Below are 23,583 nucleotides of genomic sequence, written 5' to 3' on the forward strand. Positions count from 1 at the left end.
GCCTTCTCCTCCCCTACGTTGTCATGGGAGGATGAGATACTTGTATTAGCTGCAGCCTTATTGGACATGAGGACAGACTATAACTACATAGAGCCATCACAATGGGCAGAGACAAAATATGGGAACCAGGGCTGAGGAAACAGCTAGGCAAGCTCGTCTAAACTTCTCCTGGAGTTGGCTGAAAGTGTTCTGTCCATCTGTCCACCACTCATGCTGTCTACCCCACTATTTACTCAGGAGTCATTACCTAAAGCCCTAACACTCTTGATGATGTTTATCACCGTCACAGCGTGGTTAGTTTCTCATGAAATGAAGCACAATATGCTAAGAACATCAGCTCCTTTATTGGCATCATCGTTATTATTATTATTTACTCTTATTTTTTTCCCCTAAACAACAGCACAATTCACACAACAAAGACACACACATTCCCCCCACATACACGATACCACTAGCCTGTGTGCCAGGTTGTCTGGCCTTTGCTTGGTTCCTGATAGAGCTGCTTGGAGACAGCTCTCTGTAAAAATCTGACTTGGACACAGGGGACACAATAAAGGGGAACCTTAGCCAGAGAATCAACTGGGAGGTTCCCAGAGTCCTCGGTGGTGATCATTTGAGAGCCATGGGGTCATGTGGTATGTATCTGGGTGAGGGGCAAAAGGCACTGTTTTGTGTGGCTGAATAATCCCACATGGGGATATAAGACCTGCCTATAACTTCTCCTAAACAAAGAGTTTAGAAACACACTGAGAGGGAGCCAGAGGGCCCCATCAACCAAGCCACACATTAGGAGAGCCCAGAGCAGGAATCTGGGTGATGGGAAGGTCCCCAGAGAAAAAGCAACCCTTGCGTTAGCTGCAAGGTAAAGATGTGACGTGAAATGTCCAGTCCCCATTCACTAGTTTTACAATTATAGACTGCGCGGTGTCTTCAGCTGGACCAAGATGAAGGAAAATCCTCCCCTACACCGTGACCTAACACAACCAAGCAAGGCTCGCCCATTGTGTCATCCTGTGGAGAAATCTATTAACTACGTTATCCAGGGACTCTGTGGTCATTCTCTTCTCCCTCCCATCCCCCCAACATCTGAGTTGCTTTAAATCGGAGTTCTGCTAAAGTAGTGTATGTACCCTCAAACCAGAGATTCCCTGGGACTGGGGACAGGAACGAAGAAGGACCAAGGCTGAAGTCTTAGGAACAGGTGACTTCCGGGTTGTCTTGGGGAAGCTCGTGGTTGAAGCTGCTCTCTCCAAAGGGTGAGTAAGGAGGGACTTGGGGAGCTTCGATGATGAGCAGGCCCTCTGGGGAAAGTGAGGCAAAGACGGTCACCGGATCCACTTCTGCAGGAAGCCTAGGAGAGCGAAACACAAGCTCTTACCCGTTGGTTGTTTTTCATAGAGCCGAAACAACGAAACTGTATTCACTGGAAAGAAAATATTCTTTTGCACAGGAGTGTGCGTATATGGGTGTGTTTGGTACATGTACATGTTTGCGCTGATGTGTGCATTGGCGCGCACGTGCATATGCGTGTGGAGGCCAGAGCTGGGTATCAGGCTGCTTCCTCCATTGCTTACCATCTTATTGTTTGAGGCAGGGTCTCTCACTGAACCTGGAGTTCCTCCAGCTGCTGAGGCTAACTAGCCTATGAGGGTTGGGGATCCACGTGCCCCCATCTTTCCACCTCCAGTTACAGATGTGTGCGATCACACCTGGCTTTTATAAGGGTGTCCAGGTCTGAACTCAAGCTCCACGTTGTCATCTTTTAGAAGATTCTAGTGCAGTGAATAACAGGAGTGCAAGCTTCTGTCTCAGAAATCATGAGACTCGGAGGGGAGTCAGACAGGCTCCATGACTCAAAGTGTCAAAGGTGGGGCTTCTGTTCTCAAATCTGATTCCGTTTCTCACACGGATTTGGAAGGTGAAAGGGGACAGGGGCTCACACTGCCCAGACTGTCCCTATGGCCTTGAACTCCTGGATCTCCTAAGAACTGTTGACTGGAGGCATGTGCCACCATGCCCGGCTTTAAGGATTAAAATACTTTTTTTCTTTGTTATTTGGAGTGAATGAAGCTACCCGGTATATGATTTCTTCAACAGACTTGAAACCAAACTGTGATGGCGTGTTAATGGTCTCACTGGGATGCCTTTAGTAGTAAGAATAAAAAACAAAACAAAACCCACAACCTGCTGAGCACTTCAACATTTCAGGTGTTATGTCTGACTTGCCTGTTCACATTCAGTTGCTAAGAATCCTGCCAAGAAGGTTCTCCTACTGTCCCCATTCACAGACAAGGATACCGAGACTCAGAGAAGTGAGCTGATTTGCCCAAGGCTGTCCAGTTCCCACCAGCAGACGGACTCAGAACTGATATCTTGGGCTCCACACAGTGTGTTCTCCTGCCTCCCCAGCACCAACCATGTGAAGGAAGGGCAGAGAAGCCAGGAGCTTCCGTCACCAGAGGCCTTACCCACAGGCCAGACCAGCTCTGCCTATTGTACACAGCAGGGAGTGGGCTGCTCACCCCTGAAAGTGATCAGGACTCTCCATGGGGGGCCTGGGAGTCATTTCCCATCATCAGAAGTTCAAAGACCCAGGAGCCACATCCACCCAAAGCCACCATGCCAAAGCGGAACTATGCAGACCAACAAAGACGCTGCTTAAGAGTTTGGAGGGTCGCCAAACCAAGCTTTGGGAAGACAAAGCCTCGCTGTGGGCCTCCCTCCCCACTGCCCTGCCCACGGCTAGGGATGGGCCAATTCTGTTTAACCATTTGCTGCGTGCCAGCCAGTGAGCACCTGGTACAGCCATAGTGTGGGCCTAGCAGGCAAGAAGACCTGTGTTCAAATCCCGAGCTTCTCAACTGTCAGAGTGTGAGCTGATGATCTGACTTCTCAGATCCTATTTCCTTGGAGGAAAAAGCATGTTGGAATAGTATCTGGCAGTCGGGTCACGGTATGAGGATCCTTGTAGTCACCGGCCCTGCATATTGGCCTCCTGACAGGTGTAGATATTTAAAGGCAAGGTGCACAGACATCAGAGCCCAAAGACCTTCCTGCTGGCCCAGAAGGATGACCTTGTATACGGAGAAACTGAGGCCTACATGTGGGAGTAGACTTGTTTGGGTTCTCTCAGCAGAGTCCCGAATTCCCAAGGTGGTGGGAAAAGGTTAAAGAGATCCCTTGGGCCCTCATTTGCATCTGAATGACAGTCCCCCGCTGAGGCTGAGTGTTAAATACCGCCATACCTTTAGGGCCAGGCACTAACTGCTTTTCCTTTCCCATTAAGAGCTGGCTTAAACTTTGGGCCCCAGGGCAAGTGACCTTATCTAGTTAGAGGACCCAGGCTTAGCCTCTTAGGGTTAATTTCCCTTGTAGGTGCCTTCCTTAGGGATCACGTTAGGGGTGAGAATTTAACTTTATTAAAAGTGGGCTGATGTTAGAGGGAGAAAAAGCCTGAAACTGGTGATGGGGTAGAAATGGAAGTTTGTGAAGCTGAGGAACAGTGAGGGCTGTGTGTGAATGCTGTAACCTGAGCTCTCTTAACCCAGCAGGAAGGCCAGGGGCTCTAAAGGTGGAGAGACCAGTGTTCAAATGCCATGGTACCTTTCTTTTTAGAGACAATTTTACTGGCTTATCAAATTGTGTGTGTGTGTGTGTGTGTGTGTGTGTGTGTGTGTGTTCATGTGGGTATGATCACATATGTGTGCACAAGCATGTGCAGATCAGGCATCAACCGTGGGCATTGTTCCTGAGGAGTTACCCAGCTTGTTTATCATTGTTATTATTACAATGATGATTATTTGTTATTATGAATTATTATTGTTAGTATTTGAGACCAGATCTCTTACGGGGATTTGGGACTTCCTGATAGGCTAAGCTGTCAGCTGGCTGGCGATCCCAGAGTTCCTCTTATCTCTGCCTCCCCGACCCTGGAATTACAAGCTCAGGCCACCACACTGGGATTACTCCCATGGGCTAGGGCACAGGTCCTTCTGTGTGGCAAGCACTATAGAGACTGAGCTAGCTCCCCAGCCCCCAACTTCCTGTTCCCTTTCATCTCCAACCCCGACAGCCACATCCTACTCTCTCCCTTAAAGAGCTTGGTTATTTTAGAGTCCACACAAAGCGACACCCTGCAGCGTGATTCTTTCTGTGTCCTGTCTACGTCAGGAGCCTTATGTTCCCCAGCTCCCGAGTGGTCGGACTTCTCCTTTCTTCTTAAAGGCTTTCTAATAATCCAGGTCTATTCTTTCCCAGCACTTCAATCCTCTCGCCCACCGCTCTGAACTTCAGTTTCTTCATGGACAGGGAGAGTTTAATCATCTTAATGGGATTGTTTGAATGGTTAAGTAGGGTTAAGCCTGTAGACCTCATAATACGGACGCTGGCATATCACAGATGTCAACAAAGGGCTGACCAGACACCTGGAAAGATGTGAGACAGGGAGAGCTAGGAGTCTCTGCTGAGCATCCTCTGTGCTGACTTCCTGCATCCTGTTTCCTGTTTTCTCCTCCAAGCTGGGGCCAGAAAAGGGCCTGCTTCTAACCTGTGAAGCACCTACCACCCCCCCCCCTCTCTCTCAACCCAAACAGACTGCTGGGATGTACTTCCAAGCCCAAGGTGTTTGCTGTAGCGCTCTGCAGAGGTGGAATCCTCCAAGGACCCCAGGCTTGGCTAAAGACATTTTTCTGTCCTCTGAAGACCGGGGCTTTTCCTGGGAAAGACAACCAGGTTCCCTGACGCTAGCCCAAGGGTTACCCCAGTCTCCAGCCTGAGTCCTTGATATTTCCATCTGCCAGAGCCACTCTTGTGTGACTCTAACCTTGGGGAGCCTTCCTAATATTAATCCGCACCACCCAACACTTCATCTTAATCCTCCCAACTCTCTATCACAGCCCTGTGTGGGAGGGAATGCAACCTCAGAGCAGCTACCCAAGTCGCTCTAAGTGAGACCTTAATTTTATCTTAATATGGGGGAGTCTCTATACCAGGGCGGGGAGTCAAAATACTCAACAAGTAAGTGGCATAGGTGGACATTGACCATTCACAATGGATGGATGCACGCTGTGCTGATGGAGGAAGACCTTGGGGGACCCTCAGTGTTTGGAATGGAAGGAGGTTTGGGTGGTCCCGGGGATACAGAGTGAGGCTCAGTCTTGATTATCAGAGAGGGAGGCTGCAGAGTGGATTAAGTGGGGGAAGACCCTGATGTAGGCGGAACCATGCCATAGACAGGGGGTGGGGGGAGGCAGATTAAGGATCGGAAAGGCAGACTGCCCCCAGAATGCAGGTGTTTTCTCTCATTTCTCACTGCTGTGCTGTGAGCTGCTCTCCTTCCCCACACCCACCACCCTCTCCACCACGATGGCCTGGAACAGTGAGCCTGATACAAATCCCCCCCCCTCCTGTTTTTCTCAGGCATTTGCTATTAACGAAAAAGCTAACTAACACACACAGTCAATGTGTCAACAACTTGCCCTTCAGCAGCTGAGTAGCTACACTATCTTCAGCAACTTCAGGCTTTTCTGTCTTGTCATCGAATCCCCAGAGCTGCTTCCTGAGTGGCCTCAGAGGTGGGGGAAATCCATGGGAAACTGGCATGTTTTGTATTGTTTGAGACAGGGGTCTCACGATGCAGCCTGGGTTGGCCTTTAACTTGTTATAAGATTCCTGTCTCAGCCTTCAGAGTTCCAGGATTATAATAAGTGTGAGCTACCATGCCCAGCTTTGGACAGTGTGTGTGTGTGCGTGTGTGTGTGTGTGTGTGTGTGTGTGTGTGTGTGTGTGTGAATATGCTAATGTGAGTGTGTGGGGAGTGTGCACTTGGCATGTGGAGGCCAGAGCAGGACACTGGGTGTCTCCCTTCCTCACTCTTCTGCCTTGTCCCTTGACACAGGGTCTCTCACAGGAAGCTGACCATTTCAGCTAGGCGGGCAGGCCAGTGACCAGTCAGGATCTGCCCTCCTCTGCCCCACAACACCAGGGTTACAGGCACATAGGACCCTGGCCAGCTTTGTACGTGGGTGCTGGAGATTCAAACTCACTCGGGTCCTCATGCTTACAGAGCCAAAGCCCTTACCCGGTGGGCCACTCCCCACCTCCTGGATGTTTTGAAAGATGATTGATTCACCATGCTCCCTGCAGGAGCTTCTTCTCAGCTCCTCCCTGTTTGTGATTCTGTCCCTAGCCAGGGTGTGAGCCTCTGGAAGGAGAGACATCAGTGCCCTCCCTCGCTTGCTTCCTTCTCTCAGTTCTGTTTGATCTAGAGGCTGGGCTGGGGAAAGAGGTGAAGGTCACAGATTCTGGCAAGCCAGCGAATGTAAAAAGAAACTGGTTGGTATTTGCCTTATCAGGAAGTTTCCAAGGGCTTCCGAGAACCGTGGGGGTGCTGGGGATGGGGTCAGGAAAGGGCACACGCATTCAGAGACTGGGATGTAGACTCCCAATGCTGAAAATGAAACCTCAGGATTCAGCCGGTGCAGTCTCTCTGCCACAGAATGTGTTTGCCAGGGCTAGTGTGGAGCTCAGACAGGATCATGAGCATCGTAGCAACAGACTGCCTGGACCAGGCCCCCTAAGGACAAGTGCCATTGCCTGCGAAGATACTGGAGCAGTATCTCTTTAGCAGAGGAAAATACGGGGTCAGCGACCTGTTTGGGGCAGTGCTAAATCCTTACTGTAGACCTTAGCCTGGCCCTTTCATCTATTGGAGATTTACTTCCTCCACAATACACGGAGGGTTTGCAATGCATCTTCTTCCTGTTGTCTACCTTCATGGCAGAGGTCAAGACAGAGATGGCTGTGAACGACCTCAGGACCAGAAATTCACCCAGTGAGTGATGCTGATTGGAGAGGCAGTGCATGACAGGCACCGAATCCTCTAATGCAACCAGCATCCTCCACTGAGCCTTCAGGGACTGCCGGTGAGGCGATGTGGCCATGCTTCATCGGTTCAGCTTGGCTGCCTGCTTACTGCTCTCATAAGACCACAGCTAACAAGAATCCCTCCCTTATGTCAAACTTGTCCTTTCTCTAGGGTGGTGTCTCAAGCCTCCAAACCTCCGTGGTGGGTGAGAGGGATCCCAGGAAACCAGACAACAGTTTGAACCAATATTTTGAGGTACACAGGAATTATCTCAGCTGTAGAGGAAGATGCCTTATTGGAGGGGCCGTGGAGATGGCTCAGTGTGCAAGACTGCTCGCTGTGCGCATGAAGATCTGAGTTCAAATTCCCAGCACCCATGCTAAAACTAGGCGTGGCAATGTACGCTTGTGACCCCAGAGCTATGGGAGAGAGAGGCAGGAGGATTGGTGTGGGCTTCCTGGTTAATAGCTCAGCTCTAGGTTCAGTGAGAAACCCTGTCACAAGGGGAAAGGTGAAGAGTGATAGAGCAGGACATTGGACATCTACCTCTAGTCTCTATGTGAGCACAGAGTCCATGCACTCCACAACCAACATACACATTTGCATGCACTCCACATGCATGAGAGCGGCCCCTATTACAGGTTTATTATAACAACCTTTCCCCTCAAGGTCTGAGCGTTCAATTCCTTGCCTGGATGTCTCTCCCAAGAAATCAGAATCCCAGGGTTGAGTTCCACCCTCAGTGCCTGCCTGAGGTGCCCCCTGCAAGGGTACTTACTGGATTTTCTTGGTGAAGTTCTTGGAGACAATACCACCTTCCTGCTGCTTCTCTTCATGTTTGCCTAGAAGACAGGAGCATCATCGTGTGTTAGAATTTGTACCCTTTGGGCATCATTCGGAATTTGGGCTTGAATTCAAATCCTGCTCTGCTCTTGCCTTCTTTGGTAGCTTAGGAGTGGTGTGGAGTCTGGGCTCTGTTTGGCCTACAGACTCAAGCCCACCTCCCAAGCTGGTGGAACATGAGCTAATACAATGGGCAAGGAAGAGGACATTGATGATGTTTCGTTGACAACTGGGGCACCTGTTCCCTAGCTTCCAGCCTCCCGCGTAACTCCTACCCCCTGGCTGTCCAGCGGGTCCCAGGAGCTGGCATCACAGATCTATCTGTGAGGTAGAAAAAAGACACAAAGCCACATCTGAGGCTTCCTGGCCACCTAGCACCCTTTCCTGGCTGTTCGGATCAGCTTCTTTCTCCTGCTGTTGCTAAAGTGTCAACTAAGGTTCCAGAGTGGGTTCAAGGTCACCCAGAAGGTGCATGGCTGCCCTGGCACTCACGGAGTCAATGCCAAAGGCTGTGGCCTCCTGCTCCTCTGCCCTCGGATGTGCGGCGAGCTTCCTGCACCACCTCTCCAGCCCGGAAATAATGCTTCCATCTGCTGGACACACCCAATCCCTCCTAAGGGACCTCTTCTTAGAGAAGAGCCACAGAACCGGAGAGGGGAATTCTACCAGCCACGCCTCTCAGGGGCTCCTTCTTCCAATTATGGAGAGGAAGATGAAATCACAAGAAGGCTTCAGACCGAACTGGCTTTTATCCTGCAATTCATATGGCAAAGTGTGATCCTCTCAACGATCCCCATTCTTCATCTTTTTTTTTTTTTTTTAAGCAGGGTGTCTTAAATTTCTCTTTAAGCAAACAGGATTAGTGCTTGGCTGGGCCACCTGTCAGCACCTGCCCTTTGCACACTCCACTCCTTTTTGAGGTCACATTCCAGAGCCCAGGCCCCCATTCACACTCAGGAGGCCTTCCTGAGGAATAGAGCTTCCGAACAGAGACTATAAATACCCAGGGGGACTACAGCATCTTGTGGAGGTCCAAATTGTCTTAAACTCATCATTTACAGGTGATTGCATTAGTAATACTTTGTACCATTAATCATTCATTTAATAACCTTTTCTGATTACAAGATAATGCATATGTATGTTAGGAAGTGTAGGAAATAAATTTACAAAAAAAACACAATCACCCATCCTCCCCCCACCCCTCCCACCCCCCTCCACCCCCGCCCAAGCCTGTCATGAACAAAGTGTTTACATCTCCAGACATAGAAAATGCTTCTTAAAAACGTATGGATTTTCTAGAATACAGCCATACATCACACATCGTACCAAAGGGATCATTCTGTCCTCATCTGGCTGAGAAATTATGATTACTTTTCCATTTTCTCCAAATACTCTTCGACAGCGTGGTTGTGTGTGTGTGTGTGTGTGGAGGGGAGTGGGAGAGCACTGAGTGATGCTGAACGTCTTTCTCAAGTGCTTACCCACCTTACGATTTTATTGCCTTTTAAATTAACTTGTTAATTTTGTGTGCTTGGTATGGATCGTGTGCCATGGACATCAGAGGCCAGCTTGCAGGAGTCAAACGTAGACGGTCAGGCTCGGGAGCAGGTGCCTTTTGCCTGTTGATCCATCTTGTGGGACCTCCACCCTAGACTTTGAGACAGGGTCTCTCCCGGAACCTGGAGCTCACCAAACGTTTTATGCTGGCTGGCCAGAAAGTGCCTGGAATCCTCCTGCCTCTGCCTCCCCAGTGTTCAGGCTGGTGTGCCCAGCTTTTATGTAGGTGTTAAGGACTGGAACTCAGGACCTCCTGATTTTCAATGGCTCCCTAGTATCCCTCTGCAGAACTCCATAATGGCTTGCTTAGCCAGCCTCTTACTTTTCGGCACAGACAACAATGGAAGCCTCCTCTCTGCACTAAAAATCCTTGCAACTTGATCTCCACACCAAACCCAGCGACTTCTGGGATTTGAGCCAAGCGTGAGACCTTCTATATTGCTCCACGGCCCTTAGGAAAACCATACTCTGTATCCTCCCACTACTGGGAGGAGAGGTATACTGACCGGAATGCACTTTTAGACTGCAGTGTCTGTAGGCCAGAACTCTCTATTCTGCGAATGTGCTGTCAGCTCAAGAGGTTATTCTGTTCAACTCGGTGACAAATCATCTACTCAGCGCCAGCATGAGTCTGTGGCCACTGGAGCACTGTCTGTTCTCTGGTCCCCTCCCCGAGGCCTGGGCCTCGGAGGAACCTGCTCCCACTGGGGCCAGGCCAGGGCCTCTGACTCAGCTCTTCTGCACCCTGTCCTCCTCCTTCTGCAGGGCCTGGTCACTGCTGGAGGCGAGGAGGGAGATGATGAAGCGCCAGCGGCCAGCTCATACCGACATTGCTAATGCAGCCTTTGAATGGACTCCGCTGCTCGGTCTACCTCACTGTTGCTTTGCATCTGCTCAGTGCGTGACAGGAGAGAGTCAGTGCTTTATAATAAAGTCAGGGTCCTGTGGGATAATTTTGCCTAACAGTAGGCTGGTTCCGGGGAGGGCGGGGCTCAGCTGTAATGCTTGGTGGGTCAGGCATGTCAACTGCATGTTCGGCTTGGGGTACTTTGGATTTACAATGGGGTCTCTGAGGCCCTCGCCCCCCACGGTAAGCCAAGGAACCCCTGTGTGGTCTGGACTCGGTGTCGGCCCCTGTTCTCAGCGACTTACTTATGCCAACTCCTTTAAGCAGGGACTTTATTACCACCACTGTGTGGATAGAGAAACTGAAATTCAGAGAGGGTCTGTGAGTCTGTGGCCACACCACCCTGAGCTCGCCTGACCAAGTGATGTGCCTGAGGCCAAACACCCTGGAAGTGATTGATGGAGCAAAGGGTGGCGGCGGAGTCCCGGGAGCCGGATGCCAATCCCTGCTCAGACATTTCCTGACACGGCTCTACGCTTTCATTCTCAGTTTCTTCTCCTCTAAAATGTTCTGATGTTTGCATATCATTTGCATATGTGCATTGGTTATGGGGTATCTGATGTTCTACCAGCAAGTCTTCATTCATTAGCTTGCTTTCTGATATACATTTTATACCATCAAAATGTTTTGTTTTTTTGTTTTGTTTTGTTTTGTTTTTTGTACACAGAAGGAAGAAATGATGACTGTTTGTACAGAAAGATCTCTGCCATCCTGGGACAGAAGAAATCTCATGCAGCTGGAATGTTTCTCAGGTACCCTAAAGAGCTGTGGCAGTACTGGTAAGGGGCAGGGTGTGCGACCAGACCCATCAAGGAAAGGTGCTGTTTCCAGGGAGAGCAGAGGCCCTGGGACCAAGACAAACCCTTTCCAGTCTTTCCTTAACCAAGGCCTGGCCCAGTAGCCCTTGAAGGGTTCATTCTTGGCTGTTGCCTGCAGGTCAGGAAGCTGAAGCATGATGGAAATCATGAACCCACATTTTCCAAACGCTTCCCTGGAGCAGGGTATTCCTTCATGGTCAGATAAGATCCATCAACTGCATGCACCAGGGAAGGCTCTGAGAAGCCCTGCAATGAGGAGGAGGCTTACTCATGATTTTGGCTCATCTGGCATCATCTACAAAACTCAGAATAGCCTTCCATCCATTCCCCAGACACCCGGAAGAAGATGATGAGGCAAAATCTGACCTAGCTCCTGTCTTTGTGAGACCGCATTGAAGCTGAGCCCAGAGGTTGGGGGTGTTTAGAAGTCTAAACAGGTTCACAGTCAGAACTAGAGTCAGCCAATGAACCTCTAGGTAGGCCTGGCCTTAAATGTTAAATACTGCCAGAGAGGAAACAGGTGGCTGGTTGTGCTGGGTGAGTTAGCCTCCCTAGGCCTCGGTTTCACTATCTGTAAAATGGGCGGGGGTGGTGTTACAAACCTACCCACACTCCTAAACAACAACAACAAAACATTGTGAGTAACCAACCAGTAAGCCAGCCTAAGTGGACGCTGAGCAAAGGTCTAGCCTGAACTGCTTGTGGAAGAACTGGTTTTTATTGCAAGGTATAGCTGGGGTACTGACTGTGTTCCCTGGCTTCCCCTTTAGGAGTTGCTTTTACAGGGAGCCGCAGATCTTGGCTCTTAAACCCCTTTCAGGGAAGGAAGCTTTCGCCTGCACCCTTGGCGGGTTTGGAGTCTGTATAGCTTGGACCACAATTAGCTGCACACGTACAAGGTTTATCTTTTTGTTTTAGTTCCAGAGTTCCCATTTCACAGAGACCTTGAGGCTCCATGATACACCCCAAGCCTCCGGATCACTAAGGTTCTAGCCTGAGATCTCAGCCCGTGGCTGCCAGACTCCACCTGTTAAGGAGTCGAGGGAGGGTAAAGAAAAGACTACAGGGTGTGGGCGATCTGGAAGCCTTGGCCTTGAACAACCGTAATTAAAACTGATCAAGGGTGGGGTGATGATGACCTCAGTCCGCAGGATGCGCTATTAACTCCATTTTACAGATGTTCTGGATAGATCGTCTGCATTTACTACATCTTCCCACTAGCCTTGTGTGACAGGAACGGCCATAAATTCCCACTGCACAGACGGGGAAACTGAGGCTCCCAGTCGGTATCCATTCGGCTACCTCACGGTTGGGCTCGAATTTGATCCCGGGTCTCAAAGAGCATGTATCGTTTGTTATTTGCTGGAATCTCCCCCCATGTGCCCACACCACGGCCACCACTGTATTGCTGTTTACAAGAACAAACTAACTGTTAGTATCCCGGGCACCATCCATGTGGCAGCCATACAAAGACTGCCCTGTTGGAGGCTACCGCCACCCGTCCCGAGGACCCATAGGGACCTCGACGCCCAGAAAAGGAACAAGACAGCTAAAAATGTAACTAGCCCATCCTGTTGGTTAGGGAGCAGCAGAGCTTGTGTTGGCTCACCAGCTGAGGCCGACAGCCCACACCCACGTCAGCACGTGCGTGTGCCCCGGCGTGCCTGCCCCACCACACCCACAGCCACAGCCTTGGATGTTTACGGTTCTACTCCCAGGGACTTCAAAACCCTCCCCTGGAACCCTGCTGGGACTTGTCCCCGCTCAGCTAGGCCTGGCAGCAGCGGGGATGCTATTGATTTTTCTGGCTGACAGGCCCCTGCCAGGAACCAGCTCTTTTTAATGGCCTGTTAATTGGGAGGGAGGCAGGAGGAAGCCGAGTCCCAGCTTCCTGTCTCCTCTGTCTTTTCCCCCCCCTCACGGCGTATTCTTTCTCCCAGAGTGCAGTGGGGTAGGGAAAGCCCTGGGCCTGGTGCTGTGGCCAGGCCTAAGCGCGGCTCTGGTCCTTTTGCTGACTCATTGTATGACCTGGGGCAAGGCCTCCTCCGCTGCAAGATGGGAGTAGAGGGTCATGGGATGAAGAGTCAGAGGAAAGTGGATTTTTAAGTGGTTTTCGTTGTTGTTGTTGTTATTGGTGGGGTTATTTTGTTTGTGTGTGTGTTTCTGATTTAAATAAATAAATTAAAACAAACAAACAAATAAGTAAAATTCCCTTCCATCTCTACTTCCCAAGACAGCCTGGGTTGGAACCCTTTGACGCCTGGAGCAAATTACGCTAACCTCTCTGTGCCTCCATTTCCCCAGTCTAAAAGGGACGGGTGGACACGAGCCACCTCCTCGGACTGTCCTCACTTCGGCGCTACCTGATGCTGGCCTCCCGGTCACCGAGGACAACAGCTCTGTGGTTCTCATTACTATCCAGCCTCAGTTTCCCTGACTGTCACCAACCCGGCGACTCAGCATTCACCCTGCCCCACTCCGCGGGGTTGTGGATTTGTGTGGGGGGGTTAGGTATAGTAACCCCCTCTTCCTGGGTCTTCAGAAATCCTCCACGCATCCAGTCTATTCTTTGTATTAAAATTGCCCACTTCGCAAGATCCAGTCTGGTCTCTGCCAGTTCTCAGGTGGACATGGTGCCCTGAGGACCCCCAGCCACTGGGTCATATTCAGACTCTGTCGGTCACCCACTGAGAAGCACTTGTCCCTAAAGATAACATTGTGGGCTGCATTCCTGAGACCTGAGGTCACCTGGGCCATGTTGTCTGTCACAGGTCCCTTCTACTGAAGTTGTTTGGGCTGAACCTGCACACACACACACACACACACACACACTGAGAGAGAGAGAGAGAGACAGACAGACAGACAGACAGACAGACAGACCCTGGCCTGTCTGCTTCTCACTCACCTGACACCTCCACGTATCCATCCTTGGTCTTGACCATCAGCTCTTCCGGCTTGAAGCTGTGCACATTGACACACACTTTCCAGGGCTCCCCAGGGAAGGGTGGGGGGCTCCTGCCCTCAGCAGGCACTCCAAACCTGGCTGTGGCTGTAGGCCCCCGGGGCACCATGCCGGACCTTAGGGTTCCAGGCCAGGCGGAGAGCCGAGGCATCGCCCACTCAGGCCAAGGGGCTGTCAAGTCGTCTGGGAAGGGGTCCATGCCAAAGCCATCGTCCAGCAGGCGGGAAGAGAGCGGTGAGTCCCGGAAGGGGTCTCTGCGCAAGCGGCTTGGGTAGGAGCACGGGAAAGGCAGTTGCCCGTCTGCCATGGTGTCTGCTGAGCTCAAAGGGGAAACAGAGGCTCAGAGAGACGGAGCCACCTACCCAAGGTCACACAGCAAGGTGATGTGGCTTGAGATGGTCTTCAGAGTTTAGTCCTCCACTTCAGAAAATGCTGATCTTCCGTTAGCCACAAGCCCAACCATCCGCTGCCCAGAATGGAGCTGGGGTCCTGGCTCACAAACGTGACCCACCGAGCCGGCCCAGCAGAACCCCAGAGGGCCTCTGTCTGTCCCACCTCACCAGGCTTAGCAGCAAGTCACCGGCCTCCCAGGCTGCCCAGGCTCCCAGCCAAAGCGCGCTGAGGTCTTGAGCACAGCCAAGAGTTTAATAAACCTCGGGGACGCGCGCCTAGAAACTTCTCCTGGCTTCTGGGCTGGGAGCCTTCTATTTATTTGCTGCTGGGGGCTGAGGGGCGGGTTTTGCAGGCCCCTCCTGTCACAGGAGTATTCAAAGGTGATGAACCAGCCCCTGAGAATCCGCTGAGAGAAGAACTGGGCTCCTCGGGAGGGGGGTGGGGAGCTGGGAGGGGCCGTGGCGTCCGAGTCCAGCCAGCTTCTCCAGGGCTCTCTCCACCCCGTCCTCAGCTCCGCCCTCGCTCTGCCTCCAACAGCGTCCACTCCAGGCACTAGTGTCCCGCAGGGCACTAAAGCCAGACTATTAATAACCCTCCGCCTGCCTGGCTGAGTGCTCAGGTCACACTCTGGAAATACCATGCCCAGAACATGTTCTATCTTGCCTCCCACCCTGGGGACCCACAGAAGAAGGGAGACCCGTTGGATTGAAGACTAGATGGAATCCCCATTTACAGTATGGCCAAAGGCGCCTCAGACTTCTGGGAATGACCACCACCGCCACCACCATATCATGATTTTTTTCTTTTCCAATGACACTTGTTAAGTTATGAAAAGAACAGGCATTGTCAGGCAGAGTGTCTGTTGGGATAGATTGGAAGGTCCTGGAGCAAGAGAAGCAACTAGGTTCAACTCCCAACACTGCCTGGAGGCAGAGTGGGGGGGTCAACAGATGGGAAATGACGAAGGGGACTCCAGGGGTCTGAGGGAATTCTGGATAAACTGACCTGGCCAGATTCCTCTAAGGCTAGACTGGGGTGGCCAGGACCCCCTTTGAAAACTAGTTAGAGGAGAAGCCACCTATGGGGGATGGGAGTGGAGGGATGGTTATTATAGGGAACCACGGGGGTTGCGGCTGAACTGACTTGTTCTTGTTAAAACTGGGTGAAGACAATGCCAATGTGTGCCCGGCCCTGCGAGGAGTCTGGCTGAAGTCTGGTCAAGGCAAGAGTCCCTATCAGTGGTAACACTACTCCCAGGCATGCCTCAGCTGCCTGTTTCCCACCTGTGAAATGGGCAAGAGAGGAGCCTACTTGGGGCATGTGTCATCAGGAATGCGTGAGGTCATGGACTGCCTCGCAGAGGGACCTGTGCTTTTAGGACTTCAACTTTCAACTGATCAGTTGCATAATATTTGCGCTCAAGTGCTCCGCAAACATTAGCCTGAGAAGCCTCCCCCACCCCGCCCACACACTCATTGCTGAGGGCCTGGTGTGGCAGTACAGCAAACCATCCCAAGCCAGCAGATCACTTTTTTTTTTTAAATTGTATTGATCGGTTGTGGTACTGGAGGCAGAACACGGCCTTCTACACGGCGGAAAAGCATGCATCTCACCACTCAGCTGCACCCCTCCCCCCCCCCCCGTCTTTCTATAAACTCACTGTATTGTGGTAGGTTCACAAGTGAAAACATCACACCCGCTGGTTTAAGCTAGACACTGAAACACCCACTCAGTCCCAAATGCGCCCCCCCCGCCCCCCCCCCCCGTCTCAGCGAACCTCTGCACAGAACCGTGGTGCCCAAGCCGTGGAACCGGGCTTTGTGTTTTATGCTCTCACTGTCCATTGCATCTTTATCCATGTATCGACCACACCGAACAAAACAACGACCACAAAAAAATGGGACAAACTAGGGTTGAAATGAGGGGGGAAAATGCTTTCTAAAGACTCTTTCATGGCTCGTGCGTCCTTTTCCTGCATTCCAGCCTTCCCCATTACCGAATATGATCCTCTGTTGGTGTCCTTTCTAAAGGTCACTATGTTGCCCTACTATGCTATTCTTCATATGGGGATCCTAATCTGTAATATATATAGTACATTATATAACATACATCTATGTATATGTATATGTATTTGTATATGTTTGTATGTATGTATGTAAGCAGGTAGAGACACCCTTTTATTTCCTTGTTCTTTTTTTTTTTTCAAATAGCATCTTATTACTCTACCTAGGCTGGTCTTGAACTTATGAGCTTCATGTTTCAGTCTTCTGAGCAGCTTGGACTACAGACCAGCACCCCCAGACTGGATTTATAGTTTTATTCCGAGTAATAGTAATAACTACCTAGATGTACTAGTCTCCAGATGGGATGTTAGCTCTGAAACCCCCAAATCCAGGGAGAACCATTTCTAGAACCCCTTGTTCCTCCATACCGCTGGGAGAATGAATTTACAAACCGTCTTTTAGTCTACAGGTGCCTCGCGTTTGGGCTTCCAGTCTTTGCACTGTCCTCAACAGGTGGGCAGCTTGGGACGTGTCATCTGCCCTGTGTGAGCCTAGGGCTCCCAAGCTCTGCTTTCTTTATGGGGTTGGGGTGTTGGGGGGTCTGAGTCACAGGCTGAGAAGTCATTTTGATAGGAAGCCGTTCTCATATGAGACAGTTTACCCAAAATAATAATACAGAAAAGAATGACTCCTGTGTGTCTTTCACGGTCGTGAGCCACCGCAGGCTCAGCAGGAAACGTTTACAACGCTGTCTTTATTATCATCACCCCATTTTTCAGACGGGGATGTTTCTGTGGAGAAACCGGAAGGTGCAGAGCCGGCCCTTGCACACAGATGTGGAAAGGCAGGAGTCCTGGTGGGAAAGCTTTTGAATCTTGGATCTGGACTGAGTGGGTGGACTGAGACCCGCCCCCCCCATCCCCAGCTTTTGCTTCAGTGGGGAGTGGGTCCCCCTGTCTCAGCATGACATGTTCCCCTGTTACTGAGCGGCCTTGATTCGGATGTGGGATGAGCTCACGGTGCCAGAAGCCTTAAGCTGACATCATGGCTGGGCACAGACTGCAGCTGGGAGGGGTCGGGTGAGCCTGCAGCTAATTATGTGGAGAGTCACCCTGTATGATGAACAGGGAGAAATCTGGCCCAGCCTGGGACCAGGCAGGGCCTGGGGTGGGGCTCCTGAGTGGGAGGGGTGGGGGCGGGGCGGGGTTGTCTCTGGCTGAGTGTGTGTGTGGATTTGGGTGGGTGTTGTGTGTGTTTACGTGCTGCTGGGCTGCATTGATTTATGGGTGTGTTTGGAGGACATGTTCTAAAAGGCTTTCTTCCCTCCCAGGCCTCTTTGCACAACTTCACTGAAAACTTCTAGAATACCCAGGAAGGGGAAACCTTGACGACAGCCGCAGTGGACTGAGCCTCCACCGTGGCCTGTGCCTCCCTCTCTGTCTCTCCCCCCGGCCCCATCTCATGTAGCCCAGGCAAACCTTGAACTCCTTATGTAGCAGATGGTGACCTTGAAGTCCTGACCCCTCTTGCCTCAGCCTCTTTAAGTGCTGGGATTGACAGAGGTCTGGAAAAGGAACCCAAGGCTTGGTGTTTGCTAGGCCAGCATTTTACCACCGGAATCCCAGCCTCGGCCCCTCTATTCTTTGTGGTTAGAAGACAGTCACAGCAATGGTTAGCGTTCACGGGGCCCTTGCCAGGTGCCACATTCTGCCCTTGGCTCTTTGAACTTACCTTTCCACTCATCCAGTCCTCAGCAGTTTGTGGTGAGGAAGGGACTTTTAGTGTCTTCATTTTGTAGATGGAAAACTGAGGCACAGACTTGTCTAACGGTGTGCCTCCTTAAGTGACAGAGCTCGGATTCCAACCCAGGCGTTTGGCCTTGACTCTCTGAAATCAGATTTGTGGCTTATGTTTACACAGCACTGACCGTATGCCAGGCCCTCGTTCAGCAGGGTTTTTGTTTGTCTGTAACGGGTCCAAGTCTTTCTGTGTGGTTCAGATTGACCTGCAATGTGATATCTTCTTGCCTTAGCCTTCCGAGTACTGGGGTTATAGCTCTATGTCACCACGCCCAGCTCCATCATTTTTATTCATCATCTCACAATCTTCATAGTCCAGAGAGGTCAAGCCATCTTCCCCAGGTCACACAGCCAGTGGGATGCGGAGCTCTTATAATAACCACACAAGGATGATATCACCCAGGCCTTGCCCTGTGGTCCTCTGTACCATCTGGCATTGTTTTTTGGGCTCTTGCTGCATTCCTGGGTCAGGCCAGCTTCCTGCTGGGGGAAACTGAGAAGTGAGGCAGCTACTAAGCCAGCTGACTGAGCCACCTGTTGAGAAGTGAGATGACATGTGGGGACAGTCATCAGTAAACACCACAGGCCATCGTCAACCAGCCGAAAACAGGGGTCCGACTCCTCCAAGTCTGGGAAGAAGCTCTGGAGAGGGAGGAAACCCTGGCAGGTTCTTCCAGAGAAGGAGAGACCCAGTGTGTGTGTGTGTGTGTGTGTGTGTGTATGTGTGATTATGTGTGTGTATGTGTGTATTTATGTGTGCGTATGTGAATATGTGTGTGAGAATGTGTATGTGAGTATGTGTGTGTGAGTGCGTGTGTGTGAGTGTGTGTGTGTGTTTACATGTGTGTGTGTGAATATGTGTGTGAGTGTGTGTGTATGTATGTGTGTGTGTGAGTATGTATGCATATGTGAATGTGCGAGAGTATGTTAGGATGTTAGACCCAGAGCAAATATTGTCTCACCTGCCTGCCATCTACTTAAAACTTTCACACGGGAAATACCACAATTAATCTTCAAAAGAGACGATCAAGGGAGAAGGTGACCTCATCCTGCATTCCAGAAGCTGGGACCTCCTGGGGGAAGAAACCGTGCTTGGAGTCTCACAGGTGTGGGCAGGACAAAGAAAGCTGCTAAGTGTGTTTCTGTTGTGCTGCAAGAAGACATGGACTCTCCCTTTTCCCAGACACCTAAGCCCCACCTCTTCCGTCCTCCCAACCTTAAACCTCAGGCTGAGGGAGGGTCTCTCAAAGGCTCAGGTTTCTGGTGAGACTGTTGCCCTCTGCTGCTCTGTCACAACCCCAGAGGCTCAGAACTTTCTTTGGGGAAGCTTGGATGATGGCTCCTGGGGTTCTCCCAACTTCACTAAGACTCTAGGTCCAGGGAGACCTGGATCCCTGTCTCTGTCCCTTCACTTTCTCAGACCCTTTACAGATGACACTAACAGTCTACAGCGCACTGCACCTCACGTTAGCTGCATGCTTAGGTATCCTGTTCTGTGGCTGATACATTGTGCACCCCAATAAACTTATCGGGGGTCAGAAAACAGAACAGCCACTATATCAAACATGGGTTTAGTCAGTGGTAGCGCACACCTTTAATCCTAGCATTCCAGAGGCAGAGATCCATCTGGATCTCTGTGAGTTCAAAGCCACACTGGAAACAGCCAGGCATGGTGACTCACGCCTTTAATCCCAGGAAGTGATGGCAGGAAGCAGAAAGGTGTATAAGGTGCGAGGACCAGAAACTAGAGCTGGTTAAGCTTTTTGCTTTTAAACAGTTCAGCTGAGATCCATTCGGATGAGGACTCAGAGGCTTCCAGTCTGAGGAAACAGGATCAGCTGAGGAACTGGCAAGGTGAGGTTGGCTGTGGCTTGCTCTGTTTCTCTGCTCTTTCAGAATTTACCCCAATACCTAGCTATGGTTATTTCGCTTATAAGACTGTTTAGCAATTCATGTTACACTGTTCCTATCCAGGGCCCTTGGAGGTGCCATGCCAGGGGCACAGCAGAGCCTGCGCGAGCATCTGATGTCCCCTGAGTTTGGTTTGCCCTGCTCTGATTAGTGTGTACAAGTCATGACACTTGGAGGTGTACCGAGATATCCACAATGGGTAGAAGGAATGGAAGGTTTCCGAGCAACTTCCGTTTTACAGAGGAGGAAACTGAGGCCAGCATCATCACCAGTTGGTGGATTCTCAACCCAACCCGAGTCTATGTGAATGTCAAGCACGGATCTCTTTGATCTGTGCAGTGAGGCCATGCCATCTGCTCCCCCTCCGCGCCCAGCCAAATCCTAGCCCTCCATTCCCAGCCAAGCCTAAAAGCCACAGCTGACCTTTAGATTGCCAGTTCATTTCTTCCTCCTTCCCCCAGGACCTGATTTCCTGGCACCTTCTCCCGGTAGACCAAATGACATTAAGTACACATCGAGATTGAGGAACTGAGCAGTGGCCTGAGATGGGTCAGACACGTGTCGGCTACAAGCACATGCCCCTAGTGCCAGGTAGCAGCTGCATAGGAAGCATTCTACCCTGCCTCTGCTGGCAGAGATGAGCAAGTGCTGGATGTTCAGGTACTTCTGCCCTGCTAGTGGTTAGTGACTCTCTCTCCTAGTCTGTGTCTGCTGCTGTGATAGAACACTGACCAAAACCAACTTGTGGAGCAAAGAGTTTATTGTGGCTCATAGGTCACACCGTCCACCACCAGTAGAAGCCAAAGTAAGAACAACCTGGAGGCAGGAGCAGATGCAGAGGCCAGGGAGGAGCCCTGCTTACTGGCTTGCTCTCCATGGCTGACTCAACCTGCTTTCTTATACAACCTAGGACTACCTACCTGCCTAGGGGGTAGCACTGCCCACAGTGGGCTAGGCCCTCTCATGTAAATCATTAATCAAAACATGCCCCCCGCCCGACATGCTCACAGTCCTGTCTGATGGAGGCAGCTCCTCAACTGAGGTTCTCTCTTGCCAGGTGACTCTAAGTTGTATCAAGATGACAAAGATTAACCAGCATGGTCTGCATCCAGGACATAAGACCTCAGCTACTGGAGTTTTTAGGGGTGGTGATATTTGGTGTCACTGCTGAAGGACAGTAAACGGCTGTATAGGAACCTAGATAGACCCGTGTTCAGATTCTGTCTGCTCTCCTGCTCTGGGTGACCAACTCAGTCTCTCTGAAAGCCTGTCTAATCTCCTGTAAGCTGGGGATAAGAATATCATCTGCTTTTTTATGAGTCACTAAAACAATAATTATTGCTATGGTTTAGAGGGGCCCATATGTTATAGCATCAGTTGCCAGGTCATGGTGCTGTTGGCAAATGGAAGCATCTTGAAAAGGTGGAGTGTAGCGGAAGGACAGTATGTCATTGTGTGTGCAACCTTGGAGAGGATATTGAGACCCTAGCTCCTTCTGACACATAGCTCCTTTTTCTCAGACACTATGAGGTGAACAGCTTCCCCCACCACAAGTTTCCTGCCATGCCACAGGCCCAAAGGCAAATAGTGGCTGAGTAACCATGGGCTCTGAAACCTTTCCTGTTTTGTTTGTTTGTTTGTTTGTTGAGACAGGGTTTCTCTGTGTAGCCTCAGTCCTCCTGGAACTCGCTCTGTAGACCAGGCTGGCCTCGAACTCACAGAGACATGTCTGCCTCTGCCTCCCAAGTGCTGGGATACAAGGCATGCGCCACGACCGCCTGGCTGAAACCTTTCCTCTTAGCAGGTTGTTTGTCTCGGGCATTTTGTCACAGTGGTGAAAATCTGACTAACACAGTACCTGATAGTGTCAGCATATAGTCCCAGCATGACATTGGGAGGGTGGGATGCCACTCAATGAACACAGGAGGAGGGACAGAGGGAGAAGGGGGTGTGGCCTGCTCATTTGCTCATTCATTCCTTTCTCTACTGCATGCTTAAGTGTGCAAACCACTAGCCTGAAGACTAGAGATGGATATTAAAGGAGGGAGAAGGCCCGGCTTTCATGAGTCTCAAGAAACAACCAAACAATTACATAACTAGAATGGTTGCAAACACAGAAAATCTCTGTGAAGGCAGAGAGCTCTTGGTTAGCGTTCTCACTTGCTCTCCTGCTGCCGAGTTGCCCACGCTCTTAGTACTTCAGCCGCCGAGGTCTCCTGTCTCTCAAACAGAAGAGTCGGGTACATTCTCACCCAGAGACCCTCGCTGCCCTTTCTGATCCCACTGCCTGGAACAGTGTGTCCCAGGTCTCCTAACTCATCTGGGTCTTTACTTATGTTTCATCTACTCTGAGGAACCGTCGACTGCCACGTGGTCTCACACCTTCTTGTTTGTAGTTTCCTTCTCTGCACTTGCCACTAACTGAAAATGATATTTTCACCTCTGGTTCTGTGTTTGTATGTCCCTCTCCATCGGGGAGGGAGGAGGGAGGAGGGAGAAGGGAGGAGGGAAGAGGGACTTTAATCTGATGGTCCATGGCTGTGTCACCAGTACCTGGCACATGGTGTTGAATGAAATGTGCTGTGGCTGATGTTGGGCTTGTTTGTCAAGCATTTCCAGTTTCTCCTTCCATAGTACCCAGCTTTCTCATTGCTGTGGCCAATTACCTAGCAGAAGCAATACAAGGGAACAGAGCTTTTTGGTTCATGGTTCAGGAGTACAGTCCATCATGGTGGTTGGAGTGGCTGTGGCTAGAACCGTGGATGCACGTGGCAGCTGCTGACTACAACGACACATGTCAGGAAGCTCAGAGAGCTCAGCAGGAAGTGGGTCCACCCATAACACTCAAGTCCTGTCCCCTTGGGTACCTACTTCCTGCGGCTAAGCCCCTAAGGGCTCCATTACCTCCCCAAACAGCAACTACCATTGAGGGACTGTGTTCAAATGCAGGAGCCTGTGGGGATGCTTCATCTTCAAATGCCTTTGCTCGTTGAGAGGAGCCTTGTAAATGCGTATGGCCAAGGAGTCGTGAGGAGAAATGCCTCATGACTCACTGAAATGCCAATGTCTTCCAAAGCATTTAAGAGCCCAAGGGTGCTTTGGCTCAGCAGGCAGGACCCTGAGCTGCTGCTGATCAACTCTCCCGAATGGATACCAGTGAGACACAGACCTTTGTTCTTTGGGGCTCATTCATTACAGCAGCCTAACCTAGCTGATTCTCAGTTGTGAACCTTGGCATGTGCTGGTGTAGACAGCTCTAGTCAAAAGACCATTCTCAGCACAAATGCCCCTCAGACGAGTGACACTTTTCAGTCTCCTCAAGACAAGATTTTGGTCTGGCAAAGTGGTGCCCATTCCTCTCAGTCTGGAACATTTACGATGTCCCATATATAGCAGGTGGCTCTGAGCTCGTTGGGAAAGGGAGAGCTAGGAAGTCTATAACCTTAGGGCCCCTATCCCAGAAGCCTTTGAGGTTAGAACAAGAGCTGGTTTGACCAGCTGGTGACCATGACACCGGGCAACTTC

General features: G+C 50.8%; 1 protein-coding gene across 1 annotated transcript; it reads right to left on the bottom strand.

Annotated features, from left to right (window-relative positions):
* Positions 1 to 329: 329 nt before the first annotated feature.
* Hspb8 (heat shock protein family B (small) member 8) lies at positions 330 to 14,752 on the bottom strand. Its single transcript, XM_028856556.2, has 3 exons — positions 13,896 to 14,752; positions 7,644 to 7,707; positions 330 to 1,351 (listed from the first exon to the last, which is right to left on the bottom strand). Exons 1-3 carry the CDS (start codon positions 14,257 to 14,259, stop codon positions 1,192 to 1,194), a joined length of 588 nt encoding a protein of 195 aa, XP_028712389.1. The 5' UTR covers positions 14,260 to 14,752; the 3' UTR covers positions 330 to 1,191.
* Between the last annotated feature and the right edge of the window lie 8,831 nt (positions 14,753 to 23,583).

The sequence above is a fragment of the Peromyscus leucopus genome, chromosome 23 (assembly GCF_004664715.2).
Source record: "Peromyscus leucopus breed LL Stock chromosome 23, UCI_PerLeu_2.1, whole genome shotgun sequence".
In the NCBI taxonomy this organism is placed as follows: Eukaryota; Metazoa; Chordata; class Mammalia; order Rodentia; family Cricetidae; genus Peromyscus; species Peromyscus leucopus.